Source organism: Rhagoletis zephyria, unplaced genomic scaffold, assembly GCF_001687245.7.
Source record: "Rhagoletis zephyria isolate East Lansing unplaced genomic scaffold, Rhagoletis_zephyria_1.1 Rzeph_scaffold_02043, whole genome shotgun sequence".
NCBI lineage: Eukaryota > Metazoa > Arthropoda > Insecta > Diptera > Tephritidae > Rhagoletis > Rhagoletis zephyria.
Window position 1 is genome coordinate 27,107 of NW_016159127.1, and position 12,780 is coordinate 39,886.

The 12,780-nt window shown below is 39.3% G+C and overlaps 3 protein-coding genes across 5 annotated transcripts in view; 2 read left to right on the top strand and 1 right to left on the bottom strand.

The window, feature by feature from the left end:
- The window catches only part of LOC108365888 (uncharacterized), an 18,022-nt gene extending 12,695 nt beyond the window's left edge, over positions 1–5,327 (top strand). The window contains exon 5 of the mRNA XM_017620081.1: positions 1,822–5,327. Within this exon, the coding sequence (XP_017475570.1) occupies positions 1,822–4,294 (2,473 nt within the window). The 3' untranslated portion in view covers positions 4,295–5,327. The remainder of the gene's footprint in view (positions 1–1,821) is intronic.
- A 547-nt stretch (positions 5,328–5,874) lies between these two features.
- On the bottom strand, positions 5,875–7,339 carry Nelf-E (negative elongation factor E). The gene is made up of 4 exons (XM_017620095.1): positions 7,155–7,339; positions 6,558–7,075; positions 6,333–6,499; positions 5,875–6,004 (listed from the first exon to the last, which is right to left on the bottom strand). The coding sequence occupies exons 1-4, from the start codon at positions 7,233–7,235 to the stop codon at positions 5,928–5,930; spliced, it is 843 nt and encodes a 280-aa protein (XP_017475584.1). The 5' UTR covers positions 7,236–7,339; the 3' UTR covers positions 5,875–5,927.
- Positions 7,340–9,257: 1,918 nt separating this feature from the next.
- On the top strand, positions 9,258–12,727 carry Pus7 (pseudouridine synthase 7). Of its 3 annotated transcripts, none has more exons than XM_017620094.1 (9): positions 9,258–9,454; positions 9,514–9,701; positions 9,757–10,038; positions 10,122–10,230; positions 10,314–10,674; positions 10,745–10,936; positions 11,007–11,527; positions 12,000–12,354; positions 12,581–12,727. In XM_017620094.1, the coding sequence occupies exons 1-9, from the start codon at positions 9,345–9,347 to the stop codon at positions 12,614–12,616; spliced, it is 2,154 nt and encodes a 717-aa protein (XP_017475583.1). In that variant the 5' UTR covers positions 9,258–9,344; the 3' UTR covers positions 12,617–12,727. The 3 variants fall into 3 exon arrangements, with proteins under 3 accessions (XP_017475583.1, XP_017475582.1, XP_017475581.1); XM_017620093.1 differs by having other exon boundaries at positions 11,007–11,120; positions 11,593–12,354; XM_017620092.1 differs by having other exon boundaries at positions 11,007–11,112; positions 11,585–12,354.
- Positions 12,728–12,780: the final 53 nt, after the last annotated feature.

Below are 12,780 nucleotides of genomic sequence, written 5' to 3' on the forward strand. Positions count from 1 at the left end.
AAAAAAAAAAAAGATGACCTTAGCCGTTTAGAAGATCTCTAAATTTCATCGCAAAGAAATTTTTGTACGCGGGCATTTCATCACATAAGATTTCATTTGAAAAAGTGCTTATGAGTGCATTCCCCACATGATGAAAGTTACTCTATTCCCAAATAAAGCTTACTCCACATTCCACACTCCAGTTCATCGCCTGCTATAACTCGCAAGGTATTTATCGCCTGCGATTGAGCTAAGCGATCTTCACAAGCGATTAATCGCGGGAGATCTATAGCAGCAGTGGAAAAATTGCCAATAGAGACAGTAAGTAAGGAAAGAAAGCTATGGCTATTTAGATCACAGGATATTCACCAAATAATAGTGCAGCTATCGAAATTTATTTTCGGCAAGTTTTTATCTATCACGTGACTTGCTATTCTTATTCGTATTCGCGAATAATAGATTTTAGTAAATATTGTCATAAATCTCCCTACGTATGTATGTATGTACATTAGGGCGGGTAAGATTTTTATGACTATGGGCGTTTAGCCGAAGAAACCATTGGCCTAAAATCAATTTGGAGTTTGCCAAATTACGAAAATAGGTTTCGAGGAAAATAACGATACTTTACGATACTATAGCAAAATGCTTAGAAACCTATTTTCGCAATTTGGCAAACTCCAAATTGATTTTAGACACAAGGTTTCTTTGGCAAATTTGTTTAGAATTACACGCAGAATCCTTCTGTGCTATACGCGCATAGTCGAAGAAACCTCCCATGCAAATTAACCCGTCCTAATGTGCATACATACATACATATCGTTACCTTAAAATAGAAAGGCCCTAGGACCTTAATGCACATTTTTGTTTTAATTCAAAATATTTACATAGTACATACATATATTCATTAGGGTGCCTCAAAAAAAAAACATTTTTAAAAACGAATCTTATTTATAAATATAGTTTAAAAAACTAAAACCTGGCTATTATAATTTCCATTCGTACCGTCATCAGGTATGTAACTTGAGCATGTAAATCGCTGCATCTTTTAGGCGCATCAATATTACATAGTTACATCCCGACCTAATAAAAGGGAGGTAAAAAAACTATATTTTTGGAGTTATTTTCAAGGGCAATTCATCTAAACTCGTAAATGCCTCTTAACCAAGTAAACCTTGTAAACTTAGCTCATTTTGTATGGAAAACCAGTTTATTAACGAGGTTTACGCAGTTACGAGGCATTTATGCGCTTTGATGAATACCATGTCAAATCGTTGCAGCTCACGTAAATCTTAATATTTTGGCGGAATAATAGATTTCACAATTCCGATGGAAAAACATTACCGATTTTTTTTTTTTTGGTGGTATGGAGTGTGATGCACCCCAATATACATACATACATACATACATACATACATTGTCTCGCTAACCCAAAATTGTTTCAGTGAATATTAGTTCCGTTTTTATTTAGCGCAATATTGTTGTAATACTCGTAACAAACATTAATGTAGTATAACTAAATATATACGTACACGCATACATAAACATATGTAGGTTTGTATGTACATGCAAATGTACAAACCACATCTAAATAATAAAAAAGAAAAATAAAACCATCCAAAAACATTTAAGAGTTTTGTTTGTTTCGCTTGTTGTTTTTGGTTTTCGTTAAAGTTTTTTTGTTGAAGCAGCTTCTTTTGTTGTTGTTGTTGTTGTTGGTTTGGTGCTTGGCCCTGTGGCAACTGCATCCACTTTTCCATTAAAATTTTATATATATATTTTATTTGGCTCCAATTCTGGTTTTCCTTTTCCTTTCATCGACGACCGCTTCACCACTTCCTTTAGACTGGATGATGATTATGAAGAGCCGGAAGCGTTGCAGCAGGAACGCCCTGAATCTCCACGAGACTTACAATCTGGCGAGATTATAAACAAAATGAAATTCAGACCGCTGCCACCTCCACCACGCCCACCCCGCGAAAAACGTCAACGCGCCGAATCCAAGAGTTCAGCGCATAGCGCTTTCAACGCGCTATACAATCGCGAGATTGCTGACGAACAAATTGCCACATCTTCCACGGCGGAAAGTTACGATCCGACCGACGTCGATTTGGAGGAGGAGGAAACACGCCTACCTGAGGTTGAGGTATCAACTCAGACCGACCCCTTGCCGGACGATTTCGAATGTGAGGAATTCGAAATCACCGAAGATATGAGAATAATCGAGCCGCGTATAAATAGTATGAGAAAAACTTTGGATGAGCTATTAAGGGAAGAGGAGTTGAAAGCCAAAGAAGCTGAAGAGGCGACACCTCAGCTCACTGAAGAAGAGCAATTAGCACGGGGACTGCAAAGATTCCGCGACGCCAACCAACGAAGCATTTCAGAGCGATCGCGCGCCTCTTCGCAGGCGGACCACTCCAAATCTCAAAGTCGGCCACAAACCCCCTCTGCCGTTGTTATCGAAAGACGCGTTTCGACGCCGATACCCAGCCAACAGAGTGAATCGATGCTGGAGGCATCGTTGATTGTACGACCAATTGATGATCTAGATTTGGAGGAAGAAGCATTACGGAGGGAAGGTCTGCTCACGGATAGCTCGCAGCAAAGCAAGTCCGATGTGGAGGCAACGTCGCATGACGAAGAAGAGTCGAAACTCGCCGTTAGCGAATATTCAAGAGGTCCAAGCTCTGAAGAGCTAAATGCTGCACTTGATGAGCTACGCGCTCAAGGTGGCAGCAGCAACTATGGAGAAGATAAAGGAGAAAGTGTGGAGGGCGAGCTAAATGATTATGATTACGATGAAAAGATGTCAGACATAGATATACCCGCTTATGACTACACCAATTACCTGGGAGAGGAAACGTCTGAGAAAGATAATAAGGAAGAGAAAAGTGTCAGAAACGAATACCTATCTGAAACTGAGGAAATAGAAGCCCCGCTAAGTGCGTCTGAAGACGATCAAAGACGCGAGATCAAAGACGAAATCTCAGTAGCGCCACCATCTGCGTCTGAAGATGAACAAAAAAGCGAGATCAGAGACGAACTCAGGGTAGAAGAAAGTACTGAAGAACAAAAGAACGAATCTCAAGAGATTGGGGAAGACCTCCAAAGCCCTAGAGATGAGGCGCTTGAGGCAGTTCGAATGGATCACACACGAGAAGTAGAGATTGTTGAAGAGCCACCCTTGCCACCACCTCGCCGCAAGTCAACAACACTTGACATCCCGCCGGCACTTACTTTAGTGGAAGAGCTATCGAAGGAGTTGACTCCTGTGCCTTCGTCGACAGCTGCCGTCCCGATTCCAACGCAACCTGAACTACCTGCGCACATAGGGGATCTTGAAGTCGAGCGTTTACGTGTTCATGCGCTTCACGCTGGCCAAATTATGGTTTCACAGCTGCATGGCACGCAAATATCGGCCGAAGAACTCGAATGCAAATCGGGAAATTTAATTGTGAAGAACATCGCTTTGCCGGAAGGCTTCATTGAAGATATTGTAGAGCGCGTGCGCACCACCGACCGTCAGCATTTGCTAACCGCTGAAACACAGACCAGTTTGCAAGCAAGTAGCGAAGCATTGGCTACGGAAGACAGATCTCCTCTAAGGGAAATAGTGCCGCCACCAAAACCACCACGACAGCGCGACCTGGAAGCAGCGAAGCGAACGGTCGATACTTCCGAAGAAATCGTCTTACAGCAACTCAGAAACTACGACGAAGAAACACAAACTGACCCAGTATCATTCTCAGCTAATGCGAACATCCCACCACCACCACCGCCAGTGTATACCACGACCGAGTATCTACAATCATTGCCGCCAATAGGTTTCTATAACCTGCGTCGGGGCGACGAGCAGCCATACGGCAGCAGTGCCGATGGCAATGAAGTCGCTCAACACCGGAGACATCACCACCATCATCGCCATCATCGCAGATGCGACTCATCCTGTTCGGAATGCGAAGACTACGACGAATTGGCTGAGCGAGAGGAAACGCGCTCTCGCTCGCACAGCCGGCGTTCGCGCAGCAGCACACGTCCACCTGTTGAGCCACAAACTGTGGCAAAAGCAGGCAAACAATTTGTGTCCGCTTGCAGCTTGTCGATTGTGCAAATGATAAACCGTCTGACGGCCGCAATTCGAGGCGGCGATCCGGACAAAAATGTGCAAGCGCAGGTTCACCATATCCCCACACTGGTGGCCCTTTTTGTTGTCATATCTTTTACACTGATCGTGTACATGCTATCGGGCAGAAATGTGCACACCCACCACTGGGACTTTTTCAACCCTCCAGGGAGTGGGCCACGACAATCGTAGAATTGCATAGCTCAAATATTTTTAGTTCCTTTTTTCCAGACGTCGAATGCGTCGAATGACCACGCGAAGCCAGTGATAGAGAGTTATTTGTATTTGATGTTTTGCGGGAAATTGATTATAATTACGAAATGTTTTGAAGCATCGTGGTCGAGCGCTCAAACTTATGTTAATGCCGCTGCGCTGAGATCGACTTTGTGCCGATTGCGATAGAAAATAGCAGCTGGGTATTTCAGTTTCGGAAGAAAGCAACGAAGAAATACATATATATATTCAAAGTATGTAACTATTTTGTACGAAAATTTAACGAAGGAGTTTGTAGAATAAAATTAACAAATATTTACTTGTATCATGTTAATAATGACGAACAATTTACAATGCCGTGGGCGTTTTCTGAAACTAGGGGTGCGTTCAGAAATGCATCAAGCCAAAGCATCTGTATCATTTATTTCTAAACTATAATGGATGGAAATATCTTATTTGCGCAACTAAGTTCCAATTAGGTTTTTAACAGTGGTTGCGCTTATTTGCCATTTCCATCAATTATAGTTTAGAAATAAAAGAGACTGATGCTTTGGCTTTATGCATTTCTGAACGCAGCCTAGCAAACTTTAATTAACAAATATTGTATATGTATTGCATATAAAAAATATTAATACGGATAGGATATACATACATACATACATATATTTTTGCAAAGGAATTTTCATAATGAACATAAGATTCAAAATCATGTTAATATACATACATATATGACATACTCATGTTCAGCGGCACAAATAACCAACAGAAAAAAGTTCGCTTTGACGCCAAACCAAGAATCATTTTCATTATTCGTTTTCTAGTTTGCTTTACTATTATTATTTTTCTGAAGTAATCGGATATCAAGTACGTAATGTATTTATCTGATGACCCATAAATTTTGCATTGTTATCTAATATACTATATTTATTATTTAAAATAATCATATTCAAAAACTCACATAAAATAATGTGGGTGTAAATTTTTCAATAAAGCAATGTTCAAAAACTGCTTACATTTCTGTGATTTTATTCTTATTCCTGCCTAGATCAGCTTATTTTTCAATAGTTTTCGTCAAGCTCAACTAGCGATAGGTCCAAGAAACGTGCTGTTTCTACAGGGTTGGTACAAAGAGCATAGAGCGGGCATGTAAAGGGGTGGTTAGTGTAAAGCCAGATAGGAGAAATAGCTGTATACTTTCTCCAAGAACATACAACGATTGGTTCGATTTGCCGATCTAAACATCGTCTTAGTCTGGTAACACCCAAGTCATTTCGGTACGTAGTAATGATTACATATTGTTAACTCAATATAGAAAGGTACTATCTAACATTTTTGTTTCTTTACGGAGTGATGAAAAAACTCGATAGAAAATCAAGTCCTTTGTAAGCGCTTATACAAAACAAACTTTATGCTGCAGCAATGATTTTTAAATTTCAATATGTTTTTAGTGAATAATTTGCAGACTTTTGTACAATGCTGAATTTGAAAAGAAAATGAGATAGGACCTTCCTACATTAAGTATGCCCCCTTCATACCTTGTCGTTTAATATATTGCTTGGTTCTGAGTTTTTATAATGATTTTATTGCCGAAAAAGAATTGCGTGAAAACGGTTTACTGTAAAAAGTCGTCATCATATTGAACCATCTCTCGTCGATCCTTGTGGCTGCCCTTCTGGGACTTGTTTGCCGCTGTAAAAGAAAACGCAATCAAATTTTAATATTTGAATTCTGTATTCAGTAAGCGTTGCTACTACGATTCCAAACTACTTTAAAGGTATATGTGACAGGGAAAATTAAAAGGTTATACGGGTCGAAAAATCAATTTTTATTTATAATTTTTTTTTTCTTCCTAGCTGTATTTGTTTTTTCATAAATTTCCTCGAAAGATGGGCACATTGATAAAAAAAAACGTACTAATAAAATAAAGTTGTTAACATCCAAGTCGTTGTGGATAAATTATTTTCGAACCGTAGACCCCTTTTAATGTCCCTGTCACATATGTATGTATATTAATTACCTATAGAAGACCATGCTGCCGATGACGTAGCATCATTAATAGGCTCAATTTGTGGCTGGCGACGAGCCAGCTGTACCTGCAAATTGATGCCGTTCACATTCTTTCCATGCATTTCTGCGATGGCACGGTCTGCGGACTCTGGTTTAGCAAAGGACACGAATCCACGACTGTTGGTAAATTAATTAAATTAGATTCGATCCAAAAATATTTTTTATCGGCTCTTACCATTTCTCGACTTCCATGGACACATTAACAATGGTACCATAATCGTTGAAAGTTTTTTTCAAGAACTCCTCTGTTACCTTGTTTCCTGACACGAAAATAGTATTACCTGCGCGGGGTTTCTCGGGCTGCGTTGAGTCCAAAGAACTTTTATCATTCAGACCGCGTTCTTCGCGATCGCGTTCTGTTGCAAAGTGCTGATAAAGATTTTGTATTCGGGGCTCTTCTTTTATTATCTCGCTAATGATTGTCTCCTGTGCGACATCATTTTGTGTTGAAGAAAATGGTTGATAGGCTGCGACACTGGCTTCTGGAGCTCGTTTCGCTCGTTCCTGGCCTTTTGGGCGCTTAAACGATGTCTGATCCTGTTTTGTTTGTTGCTTTTGAATAGCAGGAATGGCGCCACTTTTAATTAATTTTCGGGCAACTTCGCGAGCATCACGTGCATCAGTGGGTCGCTTTAATGTGAGAGGTTTCTCCGGCTCGGGTTTAGGAGCTTTCAAGGCCTGCAGTGCTTTTTTCTGGCAGGGCGGGGGGAGCAAAGAACAAGGTATGTTCATATGAATGTACATATGTATGCATCTGTGAAAAAAATCTTACCTTTTTCTTCAACTTCTGATATTTCGCTTGAAGCATGTGCTCCTCTTCTGTTAAATTTGATGGAAAATGTATATAGACCATCCTTCAATTCATTCGTTGCGCCAAAATGCAAATTAACAAAATTTAATCCCAAACAAAACAAAAATCGCCTGCTATTAAGGATGCAATTTCGACATCGATGTTTGGAAACATCGATATTTTAACATCGACCCCAAAAACATCGATATATCGTGCATTGATGAACGAAGTTTTGACGTCGATGCTGTTGGCAAAATGAAATTTACTGGTTATCTACATGAGGCGATTTTGCAGACAAATTTTTTCAGGCAGATGTCAAAAGCGCTCAGAAATATACTTTTTTCTTGCTTCTTTGATTAGGTGATCTTGTATTTTAGGTTCATGATGTCCTACCATGGTTCAATAATTAAAGGTAATACGATGTTTCCACCCTTCGTATTTCGCTCTCTAAGTAATTCGCTAAANTGTGAAATTGGCCCTAAGTTATTCGCAAAGTAATTCGTGAATTACCCTGTTTCCACGACACACACATTAGTAATTCGTTTGGCAGCTGTAGTTCTTGTTCTTCGCTATTTATTATTATTTTTGTGTACTGCAAATATCGAATATGGAGCTAAAATTTAAGTTTTCATCAACAATTTTAATATATATAGAGAATATTTTATTAATATTATTCTACAACTAGAAAAAGTGACAGCAAATGGGACCAGGCCGGTGAAAACATCAATACATTTCCGATATATATTAGTGAAGGCACCGATTCGTTCGTCATTCGCATGGTAATCCGATCTGAATTACCTACAAATGAGGTAATTCGCTCTCAAAATTTTGTATGGCGAATTACGTAATTCGGAAGGTAATTGGCAAGACGAATTACGAATAAGAGAGCGAATTACGAAACGTGGAAACATCGTATTAGATAAACTGACAGTTGTCTCTCTCGCACCGCTCGTTTAGCAGTGGCACCGTGTTGCAAATTTACTTGAAAAAGTGTAGCTCACGATGTTTACCATGAACGAAAGACACAAGATCACGCGGGAAGGAAAGAACGAAAAAAGTTATTTTCTAGCTGCCGAAATCTCGACGCCATCTTTGTTGTAAGAAGTAAACAACGAAGAGAACGGAGAAAACCGCGAAATTGTTGAACGCATGAAAAATCATTTTTATTATGCAAATTCTTCTATAAATCATGCCGTTGTGTTAAATTATTCTTTATCTTATGTGTACACACGTTGTCACAGGCGAAAATGAAGAAAATTGCAGTAAAAAGCCACCACTAAATTGTAAACAACGAAGAAGTGTAAACAAACGGCTAATGTCAAAATCGTTCAACTTTTTTCTTAAATGCGATTCTAACGGGCTAGTCTCCTGCCCGCGTGATCTTGTCTTTTTGGTTCATGGATGTTTACATAAAACGATTATTAACACTCAACGAAGAGACCTATTATATCGATACTGCGGAATTACATAAAAAATCGATAACAGAAAAATGCATACCAGGCTCAGTGTTGCCACCGCACCCTTTTCCGACCAAATTTGGTCGCTTCTTTTTCATTTGCTAGGTTGGTAGGGAAAGTAAGATTTTGGTCGGATAGTTGAATTAATGAATGAATTCTTTATTATTAAAATATATATTTAAAACACCAAATATTTGTCAATTGTAAATTTTAAACATTTGCCAATCCTGTCTTTAAAAATAAGAAACCTAATTGATTTGACCACTGATGGAGCCAATGTTATGGCTGGAGACTTGGGCGGATATATAAGATATACAACTTTTACAAATAATAACACCAGCTAAGGTAGTTTCTGAAGAAGATTTATCAACTTTACCTGTTGTTGTTGTTGTTGTAGCAGCATACAAATTCCCCAAAGACTTTTTGGGGTATGTTGCTGGAGTGACAGTCCTTGGCCAGATATAAATCTGGGTCGTTCCGGCTACGTATACCCGACTGTCGTGGGAACGACAAACTTTACCTCTTTTCTTAATCTTAAAAATATGGATAGTATGCTTTCAGAATGCTTTTTCGTAATTGAAATTTATTTGGTAGGTTGTAAACGATTTTGGTTGGATATGGAAAGAAAACTGGTAGGGGAAAAAGATTTTAGTGGCAACGCTGGCCAGGCTAGTCCAGCACGAGCTAATTCTTTTAAAAATTGTGATATTTAGCTATGGGAAAAAATCGAACGCCTTTTAAAAGACAACGATGGCGTCCACAACAGCGTGGCACTCCATCATCAAACTCGAATAAAAATATTGACTATGGCAATAGGAGGATCGAGTAAGTCCCTTAGGTTTTTTGTCGTTTCGGTTCTCTAACTATTCACATGTTGATTACAGAGCCGGTGGTGCCGGATGGCAAAGTTTGCGTGAGGATCAAGCGGGAATAACTGAGTATGTGAACAAAATAGCAGGATTCACCGGGGTTGTGAAATCGCGATTCTCAGATTTTCAAGTAAATGAAATCGATGCAAACGGAAAGGTTTTGCAAATTACCGACTTAACGACACCCCAAGCGCTGGTGGAAAGTAAGTTTCTGTCGATTTGGGCCAATATGAAATAAACCCCTAATTATTCCCGCAGCCCTTGATGAAACTGAATTAGCTGCTGCGCGTGAGAGGTTCAAAGAAGTTATAACAACAGAGGTGTGGGAAAAGATTGGCGTATTAGCAGCAATGAAATCGAACAATCCAGCAGCTCAGCCCATAGATATCAATGTATCGTCTTTGGATAAAGAAAAACGAACGCAGGTACATAACATATTAAAGCAGTTATATGGACAAAAACTAGTGAGTTCAACAATTAGCCCCACGGATTCCACAGACGAGCGTTTTGTTAGAATAATGAAGCCCAAAGGAAAACCAAGTAGGGGAAAATCATGATTGCTTACATACATATGTCAAATAAATAAATATTTCTTTACGCTAAATAAATAATGCAAATCTTAGGTGAGAAGCGCAAACGGTGGACCTTTCCGGGCGAATATGTACACTTTTTGGTATACAAGGAAAATATGGAAACAACCGAGGCGGCTTCAAGATTAGCATCACGTTTGAGGTAAGTCGTAACTATATATGCCTTTGAACATATACATATGTATATATTTATATCTATATAAAAATGTGTGTACAACGCCTTAGTATGCATCCGTCTCATGTTAATTATTGTGGCACCAAAGATAAGCGCGCCAAGACAACGCAGAAGTTTTGCATAAAACGTCGCGAGCCTTCGCAAATTTTGACCGCTGCTAAAGTGTCCAAAATTAAAGTCGGCAATTTTGAGTTCAGTAACGAAGTGGTCAAGTTGGGTGACTTAAAGGGAAATCGATTTAGAATAGCCCTGCGCCATGTCAATGGAGATGAAAAGGAAATTGAGAAGGCTCTGGAAGGCCTGCGGGAAAACGGATTTATTAATTATTTCGGTTTGCAGAGATTTGGTAATCATCCTGATATACCCACATATGAAATTGGAGTGGCACTTTTAAAATCGGATTATAAAACGGTATAATCTAAAAGCGGCTTTATACTTCGTTCTCCTATCTTCTGATTAATGATTTATCTATTGTATGTAGGTCGTTGAACTGATTTTAAAACCTCGAGAACATGACCTTCCTTTCATGGATAATATAAGACGGAGGTGGTGGGAAGAACGTAACTCAGCCGCAGCAGCCGCTAATTTAAATTCTAATGATTCTATCGAAAAAAAGTTACTAGTTGGACTAGCGACATATGGCGAAAATGATTACTCGGCGGCATTAAGAAAGGTTTTGTTTGTAATTATAAATAAAGCATAGAAAAGATTTAATTTTTAACTTATCTGTGTGTAAAAAACAGATACCTCGCAACATGTTACTTCTTTATACGCATGCATTTCAAAGTCTGGTATTCAATCGCATTGCATCGCGCCGCATTCGAGAATTTGGTTTGAAGTTAATACCAGGTGATTTGGTATATCGAAATAAAGAAGAAATGGATGACGATATTGTTGAAGAAACTATATTAGAGGATGTGGTCGAAAATGATGAGGTGAATGAGGCCAAGGAAGAGAATGTCCCCATACCAAATAGTGACGAGAAAAATGAAGCGGCTGCAGATGAAGCAGCGGGTTCCAAGTTTAAGAGAAAAGTTAAGGCATTAAGCGCAGGTGAAATTGAGAGTGGGGGTTACACAATTTTTGATATTGTTTTACCTTTGCCTGGATATGATATCACTTACCCGGACAATGAAGTGAAAACCTGGTATGAAGAAATTCTAGAAGAGTACGGGCTCTCATCCCAGACATTGCGTCACAGTGTGAAAACATATGCCTTGGCTGGCGCTTACCGAAAACTGTTGATCCATCCCAGTGGTTTAACATGGAAATTTCGAAAGTACTCGTCTGCAGAGGAATCACTCNTTGAAGTTAATACCAGGTGATTTGGTATATCGAAATAAAGAAGAAATGGATGACGATATTGTTGAAGAAACTATATTAGAGGATATGGTCGAAAATGAAGAGGTGAATGAGGCCAAGGAAGAGAATGTCCCCATACCAAATAGTGACGAGAAAAATGAAGCGGCTGCAGATGAAGCAGCGGGTTCCAAGTTTAAGAGAAAAGTTAAGGCATTAAGCGCAGGTGAAATTGAGAGTGGGGGTTACACAATTTTTGATATTGTTTTACCTTTGCCTGGATATGATATCACTTACCCGGACAATGAAGTGAAAACCTGGTATGAAGAAATTCTAGAAGAGTACGGGCTCTCATCCCAGACATTGCGTCACAGTGTGAAAACATATGCCTTGGCTGGCGCTTACCGAAAACTGTTGATCCATCCCAGTGGTTTAACATGGAAATTTCGAAAGTACTCGTCTGCAGAGGAATCACTCATAGTATCCGATTGGGACGTTGTTACTGGTAGATATGAACCCATTCAAGAGGATTGTGAAGTAGGCGACTTTAAGGCTCTGCTGTTAGATTTCTGTTTGCCTCGATCTGCATACGCTACAATGTTTCTGAGAGAGCTACTAAAATCGGACACCTCTGCTGCACATCAAATGAAAATAGAACTAGACGAAAAAAATAAAAATAAGAACAGCGAGCAATCAAGGGTAAATGAAGATGGTGGCGAAGAAGAAATATTATGTGACGCGAGTGAGCAGGATTCCTCACAAAAGCGAAAGTGTGAGTCCGAAAAATCTGATNTTCTGTTTGCCTCGATCTGCATACGCTACAATGTTTCTGAGAGAGCTACTGAAATCGGACACCTCTGCTGCACATCAAATGAAAATAGAACTAGACGAACAAAATAAAAATAAGAACAGCGAGCAATCAAGGGTAAATGAAGATGGTGGCGAAGAAGAAATATTATGTGACGCGAGTGACCAGGATTTCTCCCAAAAGCGAAAGTGTGAGTCCGAAAAATCTGAAGAGGTCGAGGAAAAAAAATCCAAGTCTGATGGATGATAAATAACATATTGCAACACATCTGATTATTCATCTATTTTAAATCAGCGATTGCACGTATCCTTTTTATAGTTATCATAAAAAAATAAAAAGCAAAAATCTAACAATTTATGCGGCTATTTTTTTTATCAGTGTTAATATTTTCAGTCTTACTAGAATAAAAG